General features: G+C 37.9%; 1 protein-coding gene across 3 annotated transcripts in view; it reads left to right on the top strand.

Moving 5' to 3' along the window:
- Positions 1–23,592, top strand: part of ADAMTSL1 (ADAMTS like 1) — a 1,007,583-nt gene that overhangs the window by 743,207 nt on the left and 240,784 nt on the right. For 2 of the 3 annotated variants that reach the window (XM_021074260.1, XM_021074276.1), the window contains 4 exons: positions 4,343–4,393; positions 8,982–9,186; positions 10,740–10,887; positions 15,610–15,694. In XM_021074260.1, the coding sequence (XP_020929919.1) occupies positions 4,343–4,393; positions 8,982–9,186; positions 10,740–10,887; positions 15,610–15,694 (489 nt within the window). The remainder of the gene's footprint in view (positions 1–4,342; positions 4,394–8,981; positions 9,187–10,739; positions 10,888–15,609; positions 15,695–23,592) is intronic. The other variant, XM_021074267.1, reaches the window with a different exon arrangement.

Raw genomic sequence — 23,592 nt, 5'->3', positions numbered from 1 at the left:
AGGATCTGGCGTTGCTGTGAGCTGTGGTGTAGGTTGCTGATGCGGCTCGGATCCCGAGTTGCTGTGGCTGTGGTGTAGGCCAGCAGCTACAGCTCCGATTCGACCCCTAGCCTGGGAACCTCCATATGCCACGGGAGTGGCCCTAGAAAAGGCAAAAAGACAAAAAAAAGTGGGGGGGATATTTCATTGGGTGTTGTAGGCATCATAGGGAAGTAAAGTATCCATCACTAGGACTGCAATGAGCAGGCTGGATTGGAGGAGGCAATCGCGCAGGCAGGGAGATCTGTTAGGAGACTGATGCGAAAGAGCCTACATTCATGACACAGAGGTCACACCTGGAAGAACTGATGTCTGTAAAGAACACAAGAAAGAGAAGAAGCAAAGATGGCCTGTGCCACCCTGGGTGGGTGGGAGGATGACAGTGCTCCTAACAGTAACAGTGATCCCAGGAGAAAAAGCAGTTTGCAGGGGGAGATAACAAATTGTCTGGACACCCTGAGCCTGACAAATTGAGAGCATATCCTGCTGTCAGGAAGTCAGGAGTGAGGCTCTGCAGCCCCAGAGAAGAGGCACAAGGTCCTGAGAGCTGCACTGGAAGGGCTGGGTGAAGCCATGAAAGCGATTCATTCCCATTGTAGAAAGAACCCAGAACCCTACATTCGGACTTTTCTCAGAGAGAGAGATTGATCAGGATACGTGAGTTTTACACTTGAGTAGTGTGAGCCTGAGCATGGCTTGGTTTGTAAAGTCAGGGCTATCGTTCTAAAAATAGCTTCTGAGATGCTTTTAGGACAAAGACTCAATCATCTTTAAGCAACACATGGGAACTGAGGTGATAGCCTCATTACATCCATTTATCTCATGTTTCTAAATGTTTCCATCTTATACTTTCTCAAGCTGAAATTATGTTGTACTTAAATATTCTAATTCATGTGGCTGTATATTCTAGAAAACTTGAAAAACAGAGAAGCATCAAAAGAAGGAAGCAAAAAAACACCCATAATCTTAACACCAGGAACTAACCACTCATTTTGGTTCTTTTCTCCGTATGTACACACATACACACACATAGAGAGAGAGAGACTTTACAAAAATTAGTGTATAGGTGATATATGAATATGTGAATTTTCTTAGTATTATGGATTACATTGTGCATTATATTTTGTATTGGATTTTTTCAGTTAACCTTATATTTGAACATTTTCCATGTCATCAAAAATGGTTCAAAAGGCTTCATTATCATATACTACATAGTATTTCACTACCTGAGCCCCTCAGAGTATTGAAGCATTCTCCTGTCATTGGGCAGTTTAGCACAGTGTGTACTTTGAAATGCAATGTCTCTCTTCTACTTGTACCACACAAGTCCAGGATGGCATCTTTGTTCTCATCTTCCCTTCATCCCACCCTGACCCCTGATTTGGGGAAATTTCGATGGAATCAGGTCACTACCCAGTATAGGAAGTGCATGAGTGATCAGAATAGTTAAGTCAATGGAGAAGGAGTGGCTTTGCTCCCAAACCAACTGCTTATGATATGATCCCTTTGTGATCATTTTTTAAAATCATTTTTGCCTCCTTCCCCTCTCCACATGTATTCAGACATGTGTCTGAATGCATACGTACACATGCACACATACACATGCAAAGCAAGAATTAAACATGGGAAGAACATGTTAAAGTCCCTAAATGACATCTTTTTATATCATTCTTCAGTAGGTACACTTTGCTGGAGAAAAAGATTGAGTGTCTTAAAAGGAAGCAATTGAAAGTTAAGTTTAGGCAGCATTGCCTGCCCCTCTGTGACAGTGTGGTGAAAGGCCAGGGCCGTGGCATGAACCCCAAGAGAGAATCGAGCCCATGCACATGAATATGCATTAACAGGACTGGACAGAGCACCATTGTTTTGATATCTTTCTGTTTTCACAGGTGCCATAGAGTCATTTTATGAGTCTTCACCATGACCTATGCCATAGAAAGACAAATATAGCTAGCGTTTTGCTGAATCCAGGTTTAAAGCTCCTTGTTCAAACAAAAACAGAACTTCTAAATCAGTCCAATGCAAAGTCCAACATCTTGAATTCCATAACACCCTCTCTCATTCCTCTTCTTTTCTTCTAGCCTGTCTCCTTCAATATTACTGCTTCCCTTTTAAATATCAGCAGCTGATAAATCAGTTGGCAGAGATCTGTAACAGTTTGTTCTAATATTGAAAATGACAAATCATAGCTATAAATTTTTTTAGGAGAGAAGGCAGCAATATGCATTTCTGCATTTAGATCTGAAAGTAGGCATGAGTAAAGATACTAGCATTACCTAAAATATAACTACAAAGTCAGTTCTATGTATTCCTTAATTAGCTACTCTCAGACCAGTTATTAGAAGAACTTTGGAAAGTTGGAACTTTATCAAATACAGTTCTTTTAAAACGAAAATTTCCTTAATTACTAAGCGTAAGAATTATTGGAAAGAGATCACATGATTCTAACAAAAGGCAAGATAAACCTTTCGCATCCAGTTTCTTGGCCAAAGAAGGCAGAAGAGAATGGGAAGTTTCTCTAACTTGGAAAAACAGGGAGAAATTTATGTTAATATTAATCCCCCTCTTATGATAGAGCTGCAGGATTTGGAGTTTTCTCAAAAGGCAGCATCCATTTTCCCAAACATTATTACTTAAGGGTAATGCACATACATGCGCCATGATAATTTAGTCATATAAATGGGTACCAAAACTTTAGTCATACAAATAAATGAAGAGAATCTAGTCATGTAAGATAAATAATTGAATTAGTTTTCCAGTGTTTGTCCCTCTTGGGAATGTAAGCCTATATTCAAAGATTCATTTCCCATTTTCTTCCAAACATAATTTCTCTCATTTCTCCATTACCTTCCAGTAATTTCTTCAGGAACTACCCTCTTTGTCACTTCTTCTTTCCTCCTTCTCTGTCATGATGTCCATTCAGTGCTATGTTTTGTCTTTCTTTTCCATAGTATACCTAGCTCACTCTTTCTACCCAAAAGCTTAGGTTTTCTAGCCACATAAAAAGAACATGTTATATCATCTTATGTTAAAGATGGGCTCAAAGAGAGTCTTCATTTCTTATTTAAATATAAATATAGACCTTTATGTTGAATATGGATATATACATATATACCCATCCATTTATCCCAGAATAGAATACATGAGTTCCTTCAGTTTTCAAAAGAGGTACTTGCTATTATTCATCAATTGTAAAATAGGTGTCTTCTGCTCATGCCCTACCATGCTTTGCTCCAGCAAATACATGACATGCATCAAATGAGCGTTCTCTGTCTCTCACTTTTGATGGCGGTTCTGTTGTACTAGCCTTTTATCTGAGATTCATGAGCCATAAATCTTCCAATCTAGGGGCTCAGCAAGAAGAAAATCTTGCCAGTGGGAGGCTTGTCAATCTATGAGGTGGGTTAGTGTATTTTATTGGAGTCCTAAAGGCCTCTGGGGATTCCCAGATAGCCTATAATATCATCTCTTGTGAATCCATTAGCCAGGCAGCCTAAAATGACATCTCTTATTGCTCCTTTAGTCTTTATCTCTAAATCTCACAGGTTTTCCAGGGCACTAACGACTATCAAAAACAGTCACAACCACCACCATAATAGCAGTTAACACTGTATCGCATGTTATAGACCACAAAAAAAGATCTTTCATATTTATTATCTCATTTTAACTTCTCTACCTTTATTTTGGTAGGGAATTCTCTTTTGTTGACAGCTGTCTACTGTATTCACAAGTTCCCCTTCCCTTTATAAAATAACCAAGTGGCTGCTTTCCAGATAGTGCTAAAATCCATAGATCTGCCAAGAGTGCATTACCTATTTGCTAATGCACATTACATAGTATTGTCAGTTCCCAGGTACATAGTCTCATATAGAGTTCTCTCTTTCATTAGAATTGAGACAGTAACTGTAATTGCTTGGTGAGCATCTGGAAGTAACATTAATAATGATGATAATAATGACCTCATAGGATGTATAATTGGGGGGATTAAAGAACATTTACGAGCTTATTGTGTCATAGTTAATGATGAGGTGCCAAGTTTTCTTGCCACCACCCTTCCCACTGGTATTTCCTGTTTGGATCAGAGAACTAATTATAGTAAACGGTGCCCTTTCAAAGACCTTGCCCCATCCTCATGCAAATGCTAGCCTAAAGATATTGAACTGTTTCAGTGCTGTTTTTTCAGAGAAAATTTATTAATGTTGTTTTGCATTTGTCTAAAAAGATTTGTATAATGTGATCATTTAGTGCTTATTTTATTGTGTGTACCTTCTACTCAGAGGGTTGGCATTATTGTTCCTAACAGTGACGGATACAAGCAGATCATGCCTTATGACCTCTACCATCCCCTTCCTCGGTACGTAAATCTATCATCCTGATGCTAGAAGTAGTAAATCAGTCTTCTGCTTCTTTTATATCTATTCATATAGAGATTTTGTGTGTTTTTTGTCAAAATAAGATGGTAGATAGTATGCTTTACAATCCATCCTGAGCTCTGCTTCTGAATAACCCTGGCCTGCTCAGACTGTAAGCTTGTCATTCAAAAACCATTTTAAGATAGGGTCAGATTACATTGGAGTGGACACAGTAATTCACTCTGATTAGATACAGTGTATGGGTTTATGTTATGTCTTTCTTTCACTCCCTTTGTCCTTTTCTATGTTTCCTCTGCAATGGGACCCTGGTCATTAAAGCACTGTTGCTAACTGTTAAACAAACACTGCCTGAATTATTACCCCAATACCACAAATGTGGAATTCCAGATGTGGTATTACCCTGCATAGGAGCTTTGAATATCTTTTTTTTTCCAAAAAAATTATAATTAAATACAAAAAAGGCAGTTTTTTATGCCCTAATTGTTCAGACCATTTGGTGGAAAGGGGAGGTTTTTCTCCCAAAACATAATATTCCATGCACTATGTTGCTTTTTGAAAGTATAATGTTTTTTAAAACTAGAAAAAAATCATTATAGTGATTGAGGGGCTTTTCAAATAACTTGTTCTCTTTATTAATATATTCATAAGAAAACTGGAGAAGCTGAAAAATACACTAGCTCCTTAATGTCTGGCCTGCCATATTGGGAACAGCTTCCCAGAGAGCAGAAATTAGACTTGGGTTTGAAGTCAACACTGTGCTAGAAAGACCTTTGCTCTATTCTTTTTGTTCATTGAGACTGCAGGGAGCCAGCTACTGCTTAGAACCTAAGGTTTAAATCAGATCACAAATAGTTGGAAATAATCCACAATGTTTTCCTTAATCTCAAACTAAACAAAGCCCAGAAAATAATGTTATTCTCAACTGTAAAATAAAGCAAAGTTTTTGAAAATCTTCAAGTACATCAATGAATTGATGTACAGAAAGGACCTTGAGATCATGTAGTTCAGTCCCCCAGTGAGCTTCATTCTCCCACTCTTCCCCCACCAATCTCACACCCATTTGCCAGACATATACAAACACGTATATTTACAAAAACATGCATATATGTGTATTTACTGCAGATGTATTCACACATGTACACACACACACACACACACACACACACACACACAAACCAATACAAGTTGTCATCTGGCCTCTACTTAAATAGTGACTGGCAGGCAACTCACTTTTCATCATTCTAATGGTAGCGTATAGAGAGGTATACTTGATCTATGGTATATATAATTGCTTGGGGTTTTTAACTTCTCCCCATTAAGAGTTACTTCATTAATCAGCTCCCTCCCACTTTCCTATGACTATATTGATAAAGACAATAAATAACTTTAGAATGCTACTGATGTATCCTTTTCCTGGTCTGAACCAGAACCAAACTTGAAAAAAAAAAATGGAATGAAAATATAAAAAGATTAATTTAACTGAACCAAGACTTCATTTGATTTCAATTTCTTGTATCTGTAAAATAAGTATTCGTAGGACACATGTTTGTCTGTTTGTGTGAAGGCCATGCATTTCAAGATAAAGGCACAGCTGGGTGTGAGAGGTGAGAACATGGAGTTTATGTTTTTCCTGTAATGGCACTCCTAAGTCTCTTTCGTATCTGTGATCTCTTGTGCTTATCTTTCTCTGGTGTGACTAATGCCTGTCTTAGGTTAAACTTGATTTCTTATATGTTGGGATTTCCCCCAAGTGCCTGAAGCTCATTACTCTCAGTGATAGATTAAAATGAAAGTCCTTGATGTTTGTTTGCAGTCTGTCTTGTGCACACTTTGGCCTGTCCATACCTCACAATGGGAAGGGACAACTAGCAAAGAAACAGGACTTACCCCCATGCACTTCTGTTACTGAACTAATTCTAAATCTAGATGTTCTGCTTTATCAATAAAGCCTTAGTGAAGGGAAGCTATTTTCTACAAAAATGTTCTCATTTCTTAAGAATTGAGACTCAAAAATGGTTCTCAGAGGGCAGCTACCTACTGATCAAGGCAGAAAGCTTTACTTATTGAAATTACTTAAATGGGTTTAAGATCACAAGTGCAGATACAAAGCACAGTTAATGAATTTTTAGATTTTTTTCTTGCTTTCAGTCTTTGACTATAACACATATCTGAACATAATTTAAGAACATAGTCTGATGAATTCTCTTTCATTCATAATTAATATATGTAACTTCTCCATGTAATCCTTAAATTTGAGAATTTCGCAAACAATTTACTGAGTACTTTAAAAATTAAGTATTTAAGTACTTAAACTGAGTACTTAAAAAAATTAAAACCCAAAGGAGTTAAAATAGATGGTATATGAACCCATCTATTATTCTTCCAGGACAAGTATTCTTGGATATACTTTTTTTTCCCCAAATACTTACTGGGTCCCTGTTTTAAGATATCCTAACTGATGTCCTCTCTCAGCATTTGTTATACCTTCTTCAGAGCACTAAGATATTTTGCTTTGAAATTCTACATAATCCTATTATTATGCAAGGATTCACATGATAATTTTTCACATGTAGAACTATAAGTGACTGCTGGAACTATACTATAAATACTTATGATAATAGTGGCATCATTTGTCTTCTGTGATCACTGACATTGAAAAGCATACTTATGACTGTTTATGAAATTACAGTATGGACCAGGTCCAAGTACTGAGACAGAAATTAATCACTCTCTCTCTTTAGAAGGGACAAGTTCAGGGATGTTAGAGTACCAATTAGAAAGTGCTCTTTTATGGCATCTTAATGTTCTAAGAGATTAAATGTCCATTCAATCAACATATTCCCAGTTCAATGTCAGATCAAGTCCATTGTGAATTAGTACATATACCTTCAGCCCAAATTCAGTCTGAATCAGACCTGCTCTTCACCTCCAGAGGGAAGCTCTCCAGAGATTTACATGGAGACCAATGAGAATTGGTCTTACCCTTTTGGAAGAGAAACTCTCTACAGAGCTGCTTCCTTCTCTTGAAAGGGAACAGAAAGTCTCCAAAGGGCTAAACAGAGGGCCTCAGTTTCCCCATAATAACATTTTATAATATGTCTCCTGGGGAAGTATGCATAGGAAAATATTGTATTTGGCAGCATGTTTAGGCTGTTGGCAGTAAAGATAACAGTCATTGCCTGGGCTTCAACAGTGCAGAGAAAATGTGGAGGAAAACTCTCTGTAACTGGGAAACACACATTATCCAGCCTTAGGCAGAAGAGAAGTCAGGCTCACCATGTACATGAGATTCTACCTAGAGAATAATTCATGTCTCCATGGTATGCCTGTGTGGTATTTTTAAACCTAAGTATCCAAGTGGATCAATTTGGCAACATTTTTATTTCTCTCATTAAAATGATCTCTCTCAGAATTCTAGTAGAAATCTAAAACTTTCTTAGAAATCCTCATCAACAAGCAGACTATATATGCAAGAAAAGCAAGCCCAGTCCCCATGTTTATATTTTTAAAAATTCAGTTTTTATTGTTAAAAATATTTCTATTTTTAAAAATCCTCTAAATCTACAGGAAGAGAGAAAAGAATCAGTAAAGCTATCTCTCTGTATCTGGTCCCAAATGCTTTAGAACTGTATAGAGATCTGAAAAGTCAATGAATTTCTCTTAAATGGTATTGACAATGTTGTTATTTTTCCCCTTACTTTACTGTATCTATAGATTCTAATGCCATCAGCCTTTCGACCAAAACCAAACTTCTTCGCAGTCTCAGTTCTTTACTGGAGGAATGCTAGCTTTCAATAACCCCCAAGACTTAGGGAATAAGTAGATATTGCCTATAGTAACATCCCGGCTCCTTAATGATGGTACACTTTGAACCTTAGAATTACACTGAATCCACGTAGTCGCAAATTGATGACTGTAGAGGGAAGGGAGAAAGAGTGTTTGGTAAACCCTGATCTTTCATGTGTTCCTCATGCAAAAGTATCCAGAAGCTGAGTAATAAACTATTATATTGAAAATGAAAAGTATAAACAAATAAAAAATAAAAAATAAAAATAAAGAAAATGGAAAGTATGAGCCCAAGTACAAACTATTAGTGTTGACTCATTAACCAGTTTCAGTCTTGAGATAGATATTTATAGATAGATAGGTAGATAGATAGATAGATAGATAGATAGATGCAGAATATATATTTATAAAATACACAATAATGTAAGTATTATATACATGCACACACAAACACACACACAGAATGTGTATTGAAACTGTAAGGATGAAACAGCCCTCTTTTGAGTAGCTTACAGACACCACAGATATCCTTGTAGACAGCTCTCAAGCAGTAATATCTTACATATGTGTAGAGCTTCAGCGATTACAGAGCACTTCTGCCAGCACTGAACCCTTCTCTCTGACTCATCAGATTTCAGGCAGTAGCTTGCTCTTGGTTCTCTGGACCATAGCCTATCAAAACCTGATGCCCCAATGGGCACTGGGAACGGGGTTGGTGGGAAAGTTCATTGAGGAGGCTGGCAGTGTGCGTGTCCGCCCTGATGACTCCCCTTGCTTCTGTAGGTGGGAGGCCACCCCGTGGACCGCGTGCTCCTCCTCGTGTGGGGGGGGCATCCAGAGCCGGGCAGTTTCCTGTGTGGAGGAGGACATCCAGGGGCATGTCACCTCAGTGGAAGAGTGGAAATGCATGTACACCCCTAAGATGCCCATCGTGCAGCCCTGCAACATTTTTGACTGCCCTAAATGGCTGGCACAGGAGTGGTCTCCGGTAACTGTGCCTTCTTTCTTTGTTCATTAGGAGAGTAAGGCCACTCTTCCCTCTCCTCATCATGACCCCACTGGCCATCCTGTGCAGTTCCCCACCTCTCCACTTGAAAGGTCTAGAAGCCTATCCCTTGCAAGGGTTTAGCGCTTGCTGCAAATTGAGCATAGCCAAAAGTAAATGAGCAGAAAAAAAATTACATATATATCTATGTATATACACACACACACACACACACACACACACACACACACACACATCTTTCTTCAAGTTACTTGAAGAAGCATATATGGCTCCCCATAAGGTTCCCTTAAGTGGCAAGGGGAGACAAATGCCTGTCAAGAGTAGTTGAGGCTGAATGACTGAGCCTGAAGCTAAGTAAGCTATTCTGATGATCGAGCTCAGTAGACCAAAAGTTTGGTTTCATTTTTTATTTCTTATACTTTGCCTATATCCAAACAGTGTCTTGGGTGGGTGAAGAATAAAATTATATATATTTTAAAAACTATGTACATTATTCATTGCAAAAAGATAAATGAAAATAGCAACCTAATTAGAATGGAGGGAAGGGGGATAATTAATATTATTGAGGGGTTCCTGGCTGCTAGTGCAAAAAGGTTTGAAATGGCAAAGGAAATTGAAGGAGAAAGAGATAAGCCATTGTGCCCTCGGCACAGAGATGGCAAAAGGCAATGCCCTTAGCCTTGTGGCTTTGTGGCAGCAGATCAGAGCTGTGGCATCTCTCTCTATCTAGACTTGCTCCCAGGAGTATAGACCAGATGTTGTCTACATCTGGTTATTGAATCAGTTTATTTAAATGTTTTTTTTTCCATGTCACCTAATCAATTGGGTCAACCATGCTGTAATATAAAGTAGCTATGATGGGAATTGATTTTTTTTTTTTTTGTCTTTTTGCCTTTTCTAGGGCCACATCTGCTACATATGGAGGTTCCCAGGGTCTAATCGGAGCTGTAGCTGCCGGCCTACGCCAGAGCCACAGCAACGCGGGATCTGAGCCACATCTGCGACCTACACCACAGCTCACGACAACGCTGGATCTTTATCCCACTGAGCGAGGACAGGGATCAAACCCACAACCTCATGGTTCCTAGTCAGATTCGTTAACCACTGAGCCAGGACGGGAACTCCAGAAACTGATTTTTTTTTTAACCTCCACATGGTAGCTGGCATTTCCCATATTTAGGACATACCAGTCAATAACAAAGTGACTAAATAAAATTAAAATACTAATCAAAATTGGGTACACTCTACAATTTCTTTTCTTCTTTTTACTGCTTGGTTTGGAACTTTACACACAGTAGGTGCTTAAAAATGCTGACTGACTAATCCAAAACTAAGAAATTGCTAGTGATTAATTTTGCAGCCAGCTTCACCCTGAAATAGCCAAATAGAGCAAAGACCCCATGACTGGAAATAAGTGGTATAAATCCACCAGCAGTCCTTCTGTAAAAGCTGCCATTTAAAAGTCTCAGGTGGGAAATAAAAAAAGGTAAACAAGGCTTTGCCTATGAGTCTCTTCTCTTGCATTCTCCTTCCAGTGCACGGTGACATGTGGCCAGGGCCTCAGGTACCGTGTGGTCCTCTGCATCGACCATCGAGGAATGCACACCGGAGGCTGTAGCCCCAAAACCAAGCCCCACATAAAAGAGGAATGCATCATACCCACTCCCTGCTATAAACCCAAAGGTAACTTGACAGAAGCTCTGCAACCAGTCTTATCATTGTTGTGTGTATTCAGTGCTGTCTTTAATTCCTTGGAATATTTTTTAAGTACCCCAAGTGTTCTTAGTAACTATTCTTTGTAAATTAGACTCTACTAAATAGACTTCATTATTTTTAAAAATCTTTCAGAGGGTCAAGCTTATACCTTGTTTTTAAGCACTTTGTATTGATATAATTCTCTCCTGAGTAAGATAATGGAAAACTCTTGCTGAAAAAAAATCAGATGTATCTGCTCAAAAAGAGATGTTATAGAGATATGTAGAAATATATTTATGGTTTACTATCTATATTGCTTCTTGCTAATAACCAAGGCAGTGGGGAGTTCCCTGGATCTGACTGTAGGAGCTCATGTCACTGTGGAGGAAAGGGTTCGATCCCCTGCACAGTGCAGTAAGTCAAGGATCCGGTGTTGCCACAGCTGTGGCATAGGTTGCAGCTCCAGCTCAGATTCTATCCCTGGCCTGGGAACTTCCATATACCATAGGTACAGCACCCCCCTCCCCCCAAAAAAGAAGGTTCAAATCAATAAAATCAGAAATGAAAAAGGGAAAGTTTCAACTGACACCACAGAAATACAAAGGATCATAAGAGACTACTATGAACAACTCTACACCAATAAAATGGAAAACCTAGAAGAAATGGAAAAATTCTTATAAAGGTATAGTCTCCCAAGGCTGAATAAGAAAGAAACAGTAAATATGAAAAGACCAATTACAAGTACAGAAATGTAATCAGTAATTTAAAAACTACCAACAAGCAAAAGTCCAGGACAGATGGTTTCACAGATGAATTCTATCAAACATTTTGCTAAGAGTCAACACCTATCCTTCTGAAATTATTCTGAAAAAATTGCAGAGAAAATAACACTTCCAGACTCACTCTGTGAGTCTACTCTCACCCTAATACCAAAACCAAAGATATCACACACAAAAAAGAAAATTACAGGGCAATATCTCTGATGAACATTGATGGAAAAATCCTCAGAAATATACTAGCAAACTGAATCCAACAGTACATCAAAATAATCGTATATTGTGGTCAAGTGGGAATTATTCCAGGGATGCAAAGATTTTTCAATATCCACAAATCAATCACTGTTATATATGATGTTAACAAATTGAAGAATAAAAACCATATGACCATCTCAATAGATGCAGAAAAAGCTTTTGATAAGACTCAGGATCCCTTTATAATAATAATAATAATAATAATAAAACTCTCCAGGAGTTCCTGTTGTGGCTCAGTGATAATGAATGCAACTAGTATCCATGAAGATGAGGGTTCAATCCCTTGCCTCCCTCAGTGGGTTAAGAATCTAGCATTGCTGTGAGCTGTAGTGTGGGTCACAGATGTGGCTCAGATCCTGTGTTGCTGTGGCTGTGGTGCAGGCTGGCAGCTGTAGCTCCGATTGGACCTCTAGCATGGGAACTTCCATATGCCACAAGCTTGGCCCTAAAAAGACAAAAAAAAAAAAAAAAAAAAAAAAAACTCTCCAGAAAATGAGCTAGAGGGACATACTTCAACCCCAATAAAAGCCTTATATGACAAACCCACAGCTAACACCATACTCAACAATGAAATGCCAAAAGTGTTTCCTCTAAGACCAGGAACAGTACAAGCATGCCCACTCTTGCCACTTTTATTCAACATAGTTTTAGAAGTCCTACCCACAGAAATCAAAGAAGAAAAAGAAATAAAAGGGATCCAAATTGGAAAAGAAGAAATAAAAATATCACTGTTTGCAGATGACATGATGCTATATATAGAAAATCCTAAAAATGCTACCAGAAAACTACTAGAGCTTATCAATTAATTCAATAAAGTTGTTGGATACAAAATTAATATACAGAAATCATTTGCATTTATCTATACTAACAACAAAATATCAGAGAAATTAAGGAAACAATCTCATTTACCATCACATCAAAAAGGATAAAATACCTAGTAATAAACCTACCTAAGTAGGCAAAAGACCTATTCCTAGAAAACTATAAAATGCTAATGAAAGAAATTGAAGATGAAACAAACAGAAGGAAAGATATAGCATGTTCTTGGATTGGAAGAATCAATACTGTTAAATGACTGTACTAACCAAGACAATCTACAGATACAGTGCAATCCCTATCAAATTACCAATGGCATTTTTCACAGAACTAAAACAAAAATTTTCTAAATTTATATGGAAACACAAAAGACCCTGAATATCCAAAACAATCTAGAGAAAGAAGAACAGGGCTGAAGGAATCAGGCTCCTTGGCTTCAGGCTATACCACAAAGCTACAGTAATCAAAACAGTATGGTATAGCACAAAAACAGACAATGGAACAGAACAGGAAGGCCAGAAATAAACCCACACACCTATGGTCAATTAATCTACAACAAAGGTGGTAAGAATGTACAATGAAGAAAAAACAGTCTACCGTATGATATCACTTACATCTGGTATCTAACATATGGAACAAATTAACCTATCTACAGAAAAGACACAAACTCATGGACATGGACAACAGATTTGTGGTTGCTAAGAGGGAGTAGAGAGAGTGGGATGGACTGGGAGTTTGGTGTTAGTAGATCCAAACTGTAGCATTTGGAGTAGATAAGCAGTGAGATCCTTCTGTATAGCACAGGTAACTGTATCCAATCAATTGTGATGGAACATGATGGAGGATAATGTGAGAAAAAGACTGTATATATATATGTATGTATATATATAATTGGTCACACTTTGCTATACAACAGAAATTCATAGAACATTGGAAATCAACTGTAATAATTTTTTTAAAAGAAAAAGAAAAGACAAGCTCTTCAATAAATGATGCTGGGAAAACTGGAAAGCTACATGTAAAAAAAAAAAATGAAATTAAAAGATTCTCTGGGATTCCTGTTGTGGCTCAGAACCTGACTGGCATCCATGAGGATGCAGGTTGGATCCCTGGCCTTGGTCAGTGGGTTAAGGATCCTGCATTGCCATGAGCTGTGGTGTAGGTTGCAGATATGGCTCAGATCCTGCGTTGCTGTTTCCCTGGCATAGGCTGGTGGCTACAGCTCTGTTTAGACCCCTAGCCTAGGAACATCCATATGCGCAGGTATGGCCCTAAAAAGAGAGACCAAAAAAAAAAAAAAAAAAAAAAAAGATTCTCTAACACCATATACATAAATAAAATCAAAATGGATTAAGGCCTGAATGTAAGACTGGATACTGTAAAACTCCTAGAGGAAAACATAGGCAGAACACTCTTTGACATAAAAAGCAGCATTTTATTTTTTTGGTCCCATATCCTAGAGTAATGACAGATATGCTTGGCATATAATGTTTTCCACAAATGTAATCTTCACCTCTGGAGGGTCATTAGCATGCTCAAATATAGGGTGAAGTGGCCACTGGTACAGCTGACAGGGTTTGGTTCAAAAAGACAATAAAGTATTACAAGCCTACTATTAATGCCAAGCTGAATGCTTTGTTATTGAAAGACAAGGATGGTTTGAGCTGTCGTAAATGGCTTCCATTGACTGAGTCATTTATCTGGGAGAGTTGGGCTAGTTATAAAATGATATATGCATATTTGGAACCATGTTGTTTTGTTCAAAATGTTAGCAGATCCTTTTGGCTTTGCCAGTTTTATATTTCTCACCCACTTTCTTTTCTGACCATAAAGAATTGCTTCGCAGAGAATAAGAATAGATCCCCCTAATTTCAGTCGATTCTTTATTCATTCGTCTTTACCAAGCCACTTCAGAGAAAGGAAAGCAGTTTGTGGTTAAGAATAAAATCTGGATTTTCACAACCAAGTAATGAGTCTGGCTCTCTAAACATCATTAAAGTCCCATATAATTCTATGGAATATGCATATGTAGACATATTTCTTTCATCTTTAGAAGTATGTATTATAAAATGGTGATAGAGCTTCACTGGCTCATACTCTAAAGGCAAATATTCCTATAAATGACCCTAAGAAATATTTCAGAATGGGAATCTTGGCGGTTACTTCTATAGGAACAGTTATAACCTCCCTCTTTCTTTTTCTTCTCCAGTTTTTTTTTTCTAAGTAGTTAGGAAGCTTGTCCAAACTGTCTGACCAACGCTAGATAAATAGGTAGATCAAATTAAGGGTTGTAGACCTTAAGTTGCTCATATTCCAATTGTCACTGGGCCTTGGGTTGGTACTGAATGAGTCAGATATCTAAAGCAATGTTTTGTGAATTTCAGAGTGATAGTTATTTGTTTTTTACCATTAAGGCATAGGTCATACTTAGCCAAAAGGTAAAAAGAAAACAATAGAATTACGAAAGTATCACAATATCATCCATTGTATTTTGTTTTAAAAGGTAAATAGTACTTTATCTTTTCAACATGTAACAGTGAAAAGATAACTTAATGAATCTTTATACACATATTGAGCTCCCAGTATTATGAGTTTCATAATAAAGACTCTCCTTTGCTCTTCAGCATAGTAGACTCACATACCAGAGACTAGTGTTGTTAAATATTTTTCAAATCTGTTTTTTTCTTCATATAGCTATCATCACAGGCAGAAATTTACCTAAAAACTTTCTATTTTCACTTCTCAACATCATAACTTTTAGGTAGTACAAAATCAGGAACTGCTGAGGAGAAAATAAAATTTCTCTGAAATTCTAAATTGATTCTAACCTCTTCTCTTTTGTGTCCATGAACTTAATTCTCAGAAAAACTTCCGGTAGAGGCCAAGCTGCCATGGTACAAACAAGCTCAAGAACTCGAAGAAGGAGCTGCTGTGTCAGAGGAGCCCTCGTAAGTTGACAACCACAAGATGTTTTGCTTTTGAAGCTGATTGGTTTAAAGAAAGCAGTGTCTGCCTAACTAAATGTACTCCTCTTTCAAGGGTGAAATGGGGCTTCAGGGCTGTCAAATTGGAGATTTATCAATTTCAGTGTTTCTCAAAACTTACGATCACTCTCTAAATGTTTTTCAATTGTGAACTAAGAAAATGAAAGTGTAGTTCCTACTCTCTTCTCCAAAATCCGACCTCTTTTTTCTCTTGTCAAGAGGCCAAAGGTGAGAAGATCCAGGTGGCATCTGATGATGTGACATAGATTTGATGTAAAAGCCTGGACACCTTTTAACATTCTTTATCTTCCCGCTTTGCCATATAGCCACTCACAAAAATGAAAGGGGAGTGGAATATATCCAAGGACAACAGAAGTTTATGAGCTTTTCTCTTCCCTTTCTTGCTGAGACTGGCATCAGATGAATACCAGGTCTTTGCCCATTGGATCATAGTCTCATACCTACTCAGTTTGATTAAAGCCATGAAATCTGTAAGAACAATAGGCACAGATTTTCCAGATGCTTCCGAAGAGGAAACAAGGAAGAGAGATTAAAACGTAGACAGACTGACCAATAACTATATTGATTCTACTAGAATAGACTGATAGGCCTATCTGTGGCTTTTTTTGTTTTTTGTTTGTTTGTTTGTTTGTTTTTGGGGCCACACCCGCAACATATGGAACTTCCCAGGCTAGGGGTTGAATCAGCACTGTATCTGCCCACCTACACCACAGCCACAGCAATGCAGGATCTGAGCTGTGTCTGTGACCTACACCACAGCTCATGGCCACGCCAGATCCTTAAAGCACTGAGCTGGGCCAGGGATGGAGCCCTCATTCTCATGGATACGAGTCAGATTCGTTACTCTTGAGCTACAACCGGAACTCCTGTGGCATCAATTTTAAGAATTTAGGAAAGCACTTTGTTGATTAATTTCACCAATGACCAAAGAAGTTTCTCTGATTGATGATTTTCTAGGTTCATTTATTTAACACAAGTAACAGGCTCAGTGCTATACAGTGGTACAGAAGACATGTTATGGTAACCTTCCACCAGGAGCTCACGGTGTAGTGTGCAGGATATGAAATGTTTTCCAAATTCAACTCAGTTTAAATTTTACTGAAAATAGAAATTATCATTGTAATCTAGATAATTCTAAAGCAAACTAGAATCTCCTCTGAGTTACCCTGTTTTAATCTAAATCATGTATGTTTTGCATCGCACCTGAAATAGCAACAGATTGAGAAAGAAATCCAAAATACAGATTGGTACAATGACTAAAGTTCTTTTATAAAGAAATGGCACTTAGTCACTTGGTTTCACAGAAAAATAGTTTATATGTAAGATAATGCATTTCTTACTTAAAAGGACAAGAAGCAAAACATAGATTATCTCTGTGCTATGAAGTTGCTGCAGCATTTTTTTTAAACTTTCTTTTTCTTTCTTTTTTTTTTTTTTTTTTTTTTTTTTTTTTGAGAAAATGCTTTAAGCAAAAGCAATTAACCATTGCACAACTTTGGGGGAAAGGCAGTGGTTAAAGATTAGAGTACAACTTTTATGTGAATGTATAAAGACTTCAAATTTTTTGTTTCTCTCCTGCCAGTACCTGGCTTGACAGGCCTTCTTGCTACTGGAGAAGAAGGAAGCAGTTCATTTTAGAGGGGTATTAACTCTTTAATCCACTAAAGTCCTGTTTAAGACACAGAAAGATGCCATGTAATTGGAGCTAATTACTCCTTATATGCATTTTTAGTTTGAATACATTTAAAGCCAAATAGGTATTTTTTTTTAACCTAAATAAACTCTGCTCTCTTGCACATTATATTTTGTCACTTTGGCTAAAGCAAAATTCTGTTTAATATTGAATTATGAATGATGTTAAAAAAGTTGAAATTGAAACCTCTTATACCAATAATTAAACATCTTTCCCATTATTATATATCTCTCCAGTGAAAGCTGTATATAGAGTTTAATGCTTCTGCAGAAGCATTATATAGACCATGGTCAACCATATTTTGTAATGAGTGTTTTCCACTGAAGTTCTAATTATGATACGCTATGCTTAACTTTAATCTTAACAAAATCCCTAAAGTAGTTTCAACATTGAAACCGTAGCCATATATTAGATTATGAAATTTTTCTCTTGGTGTAATGGAATTGCCATCTTGGTGTGATTAATCTGAATTGATTGTAATTGGAGTACTAGCGTTGGGCAAAGGAAATATATACTGTTAGGCTCAGAACAATAATTACTTTTATACCAAAATGAAATAAATGACAGCTATAGAATAATGTAATGAAAGGTATATGGTTTCCACATTTTAATACACTTTAAACGTTTAATGTGCTGAACCTAGAAAAGGTCCTATGTGTCACATTATTTTTTTATTGATTTTGAATTTTAAAAACATAATTTTGCATGGTCTTAATTCTTTCCCTTTTAAACCACGTAGACTAGTTTCTAAATGTATGGAGCAACCTGTAATTACTCTCCATAGTATAATGAAAAAATGATATACTATCAGCAAGTCTTTCCTTCCCCCAATTGAGGAAAGTCACATTGCTTAAATTAAACAGTAATGTTTAGAAGCTGTGGGTGTCACTTCTGAACTAATACAAAGAAGAGAAGCAGTTAACAGTGGTCCAGAACTATTATCTCTTGCCTTGGCTACAGCTACCATGGAGCATTCTGTAATAAGGCAGCAAATATCATTTGTTCCCTCTTATGTTAAATAAAAATATTATCACCAGCTGTTTCATTAAATACTATGGGAAAATCAAAAGCTTAAAGTCTTTAGTAGATAGAGGTACCATTATTGAATGTTAGATATTTAGGTAACCTCACAATGAAAAAAAAATTAATTAGTTAGCACTCTAGCCAAAAATATGCTGCAAAGCAACTACTTCAAGACATGTTTAGAAGAAAACTAGAGTAAAAGTCTGAAAACTGGACTGCCAAGAAATAACTAAAACTTTATAGAACAGGGAGTACATTATATACCAGCATTATTGTTCCTCTAAACTAAATGCCATGCAGAAGATAGAAACACAGCTATCAGTTTCATAGAATAGCTGAAATAAGTATCAGTCATAGGTCACACGATGGTAATGTACTTAATATAGTAAGATTCATCTTACAAAGCTGCAGCTTCATTTCAAATGCTTTTAGACATTGTTTTGTTTTTTTCCTCACAACAGACTATATGATGTATTTGATTCATATGATACAAAGGTAGAATATTTGTGAGGAGTATATTTTTCTGATGTGCAGAAAATGACTTCCTAACCCACTGTGAGAGTCCTACTCTCAAAACTGGCTTTTCAGAGTTCCCACTGTCAGTGTCCCTGAGGGTACAGGTTCGTTCCGTGGCCTCACTCAGTGGGTTAAGGATCCAGTGATGCACTGAGCTGTGGCTTAGGTCTCAGATGCAGCTCCGATCCCACATTGCTGTGGCTGTGGATAGGCTCCAGTTAAACCCCTAGCCTGGGAACTTCCATAAGCCACAGGTGTGGCCATAAAAAGAAAAAGGAAAAAATAAAATAAAACGAAACAAAATAAACTGACTTTTCACCGGTGGCCATAATTTGCCTTAATCCAAAGGTATATTTTTATCAGGTTTTCCTGACAATCAGCGTCAAGACCATTAAGCAACATATTTTTGTCTCTCTTCCTTGAACAGGACAATGTGAACAAGGACCAGCCCCAAACTGAGACTAAAGGATGAAGGACTTTAGACAGTGAAGCACAAACAATATTATACGTAAACACAATATAGTTAACTTGCTTCTGAGGATATCAGCTGAGAAATCCATAGAAATCCCTGCTACCCAAGTAACACAGAAAGAGTTTTGGTTTGAGATAGACGTCTACAAAAGATTCTAGAGAGCTGCCTTTCCCTGATGGTAATAGTGGTGCCATCCCAGCACTAGAAAGGGGGCGATGAGAAGTGATAGACACTTTTCTTCTGCTGTTATTTAAGCTGTGTCTCTCTGAAGTTACCTCCAGCTGATGAGAGCATTGTGAGGGTTTTTGTTTGTTTGTTTTTGTTTTGTTTTGTTTTGTTTTACGGCCATACCTGTGGTATATGCAAGTCCCCAGGCTAGGGGTCAAATCAGAGCTGCAACTGGGGCCTACACCACAGCCACAGCAACACCAGATCTGAGCTGCATCTGCAACCTATACTGCAGCTTGTGACAATGCTGGATCCTTAACCCACAGAGTGAGGCCAGTGATCAAATCTGCATCCTCATGGATGATATGTCAGGTTCTTAACCCATTGAGCCACACAGGAACTCCATGTTGTTAGGTTTATGACACACCATTGAAATGCCAGTTGGTTGCTTCCACTAACAAATATATGAGAATAGCTTTCTAGGTAATTTTTAAACCCTCGAAGTTTTACTTTTGTTGGGTGTGGGATCAAAACCACAGTGTGGCCATACAATTATATTCCTTAATCAGAGAGAAGCTAAAGAAATCACTGACTTGATTTCCTGTCTCCTACTTGTAGACTTTTCCTTTCAGTCTTTGTTGGGATATTTGTATAACTACCATGACTACCTCAAGCCAAGTATACATCATGGGCAGTTTGACAGCTTAGTTTCTGGAGCAAAAATAAAACTAGAACATGGAAAGACAACTTTATACTGCTGCTGGACAGGAAGTAAATCAGTCAACTTTCTTAAAAAAGCTTAATCTGACTTAGAATAGGAAGGAAATTATTCATTTCCATAATTCCTTCAAGCCTCTAAGTTACCCAATGCCCTAGGCAGGTTTAATCTATTGAGGGAGGCAGGCATAAGAAAAAGGTGGGCTGTGGGCTCTAGATGCCCTACCTTTCTCTTTCCAGACCTTCTGTTCCTTGAATGACATCGTCCCATGAAGAGGAAGGTAGGACTAATTGAGTATCTTGGGAAGCCAGGTCCCCCCAGATTGATTTCAGTCACCTGGAGTTCTGCTTGGATGGCTTGGAACAAGTGATGGGAGACCACTTGACTAACACTGCCATCCCTCCATCAAACCAGGTGGAGACCTTGTACAGTGCTGTTCTTTCAAAAGTAGGATTGGGTGGTCCTATGTGCTTTGATCTTGTACTTAAAAAATATTGAGTTATCTTATTAGATTTTAAGTGAATAACTTTACTGCATGGTTAGGAAAACATGTTGGGCTTGCAACATAATACCCAAGCTTTATACGTATTGCCATAAATAACCTTGGTGTGAGCCATTTAAAAAAGGAAGTACAAGGAAAGCAAGCAGGCAGAAGGCAGCGGTAATATCTGGATGCCAGATGGCATCAGCTTAGTGATGGGGCTGATTCAAGAAGAGGCAAAGGGAAATTCCTCTCATGCATCTCTGTGAGCAGAACCCACAAGGAATTAGATACAGAAAGCAAAGCCAGTAAGAGTCGCTGTGGTGATCCTTTAGTCATTTTAAATGGCTTGTTTACCTGGTTGAAAATAGTATTTAAATATATAATATGTAAGCATATGTTTACAGTAGTCCATATTTATATCCACTAAGTTGTCTGAGAATGTAGATGGTTTAACTCAGTGGTTAAGAATGTGAATTCATACTTTTTAAAAAGTGGTTAGAAATGCTAATTGCGTGACGTATTTTTATGTTTTCCCCAAAAGAATATTTAGGGAATCAAACATCAGTAATGGATCCAGATAGATTTGCTGTTCATATCCTCAGTACAAGTTGCCTCAGTTACATATTCTTTGTGAATCTCAGGCCACAGAAAATAAAAGAAATATCATATATATGTAAACAGATATGTCTCTTAAGAATCGAGTCATCTCATCTAAGATTGAGAAATTGAAAAACTATTTTCAGATAATTAAACCAACAGAAAATATGTTCAAGCAGAACTTGATTGGCATTTGAATTAAATAATAAAAAGGAGTTCCCTCTGTGGCGCGATGGGCTCGTCAGTGTCTCTGCAGCAGCAAGGACACAGGTTCAATCCCTGATCTGGTGCAGTGGATTAAAGATCCAGCATTGCCATAACCATAGCATAGGTTGCAGCTGCAGCTGGGATTAGATCCCTGCCCGGGGAATTCCATTTGACGTGGGGCAGCCAAAAAAAAATTTTTTAAATGAATCAATACATCAAAATGTAAAAATTTTAAAAATAAAGGATAAAAACCACAAAAGTGTTTAATTTTGAGAACTGCACAAGGGAGTTCCCATTGTGGCTCAGGGGTAACAAACCTGACTAGTCATGAGGAAGTGGGTTTGATCCCTGGCCTTGCTCAGTGGATTAAGGATCCAGCATTGCCGTGACCCATGGTGTAGGTCACAGATGCAGCTCGGATCCTGTGTTGCTGTGGCCGTGGTGTAGGCTGGCAGCTATAGCCCCAATTTGACCCTTAGCTTAGGAACCTCTATATGCTGCAGATGCAGCCCTCAAAAAGCAAAAAAAAAAAAAAAGAGAGAGAGAGAGAGAGGGAGAGAATTGGCACGTGGCAGAGCTAAAGCCTCATCCTGGCCAAACTGAATGAGCCCTTATCCCCACAACAATTATGATCTCTCTCTAACTCCTTCATCTCTGGTCTCCCCCTCTCCTCAGATCATTCTCATCCCTTACATCCTCTGCAGTAGCAGAATGCTTAGTGTAAATTCTCTGGCTGATTACGTATTTGAGGTAATTTTAGAGAGTCCCTCGATCTGCTAATTGTTCACACCCCCTAATGAAAGAAGCTAAATTCACTCATAAGTCACCTGCTCTCACTCTACCAGACTTTGTGCCAAGTGCAGATACTATAAAAATAAACCCAATAGTCCTTGCCCTCAAGAAACCTTGAGTGCATTCTTACCACAGGAACTGTGAGATTGCGATCAAAGTGTTGAGCATTGGCCAGTCATCCACTGATTGAACAAACGAGCTACTTATTTGTAAGAAGGGCCATTTGATATTAGGTATGCACAGCATGATAGTGTTACTTATTTCACAAGGAGTATAGGAAAACTATTTATTGAATTCCCAAATGCTCTCCTCTGCCATATATTCCTTTGAGCTACAGTATCAGCATAGTTCAGCTAGTACATGGTAATAACGCACAAATATGAGAAATAAATGAAAGAAGAATATAATAGTCACTGAAAAGCTTGGGGGATGGGGAATGTAAATGTGAACTAATGTTTGGCAGATTATGATAGAATTTATGTGTATCTGATTCTGACTCCAAAACTAGCACTAGAGGAAAGATTATTGGATCTTTTTACAGAGAAATGATCCAATTTATTCTTTGTCAGTAGACGTACCTCACTGATTCTTACCTGGATGTTGAAAATAGGTTATTTTTCTATAGAAACCCCAGATAATTTCATAAAATTTGAAAATTTTTTTCAGATAGATCATGCTACCAACTATGGAGTTGGCAAGGAGGGTGGGTTTGTGAGTCTCTGTGTTCAAACAAGAAAATAGTCCTGCTGGAATCAGAGTAAAAAGCACTTTATCGATCACAGCTGCATGCAGAATGGCAGTGTGTATAGTGGTGAAAAGGGTGGGCTCTGGAGACAGACCTCCTGGGTATGAATCACCGATCCCCCAGTAGTAACAGGGGCCCCTGTATAAGTCATCTAACCCCAATAGGCCTTAATTTCCTCCTTTGGGAAATGAACATAAATGGTATCTACAACATAAGGCTATTGAGAGGGTTAAGTAATGTGTAAATACCTGGTCTGCAGGAAACTCTGTTTAGGTGTTAACTGTGGTTATGATTGGGCCTTTTCCAGCATCATTCATCTTCCTAGAGAACATTTAAGCAAGTAAAAATGTTTAAAAATCAATTGGTTACAAGTGGAGAAATTGAGACAGGTGTTATCTCTGCCTCATACTTGTTGTGTCATATGGC

The sequence above is a fragment of the Sus scrofa genome, chromosome 1 (genome assembly GCF_000003025.6).
Source record: "Sus scrofa isolate TJ Tabasco breed Duroc chromosome 1, Sscrofa11.1, whole genome shotgun sequence".
In the NCBI taxonomy this organism is placed as follows: domain Eukaryota; kingdom Metazoa; phylum Chordata; class Mammalia; order Artiodactyla; family Suidae; genus Sus; species Sus scrofa.
This window is presented reverse-complemented; position numbering and strand designations above follow the sequence as displayed.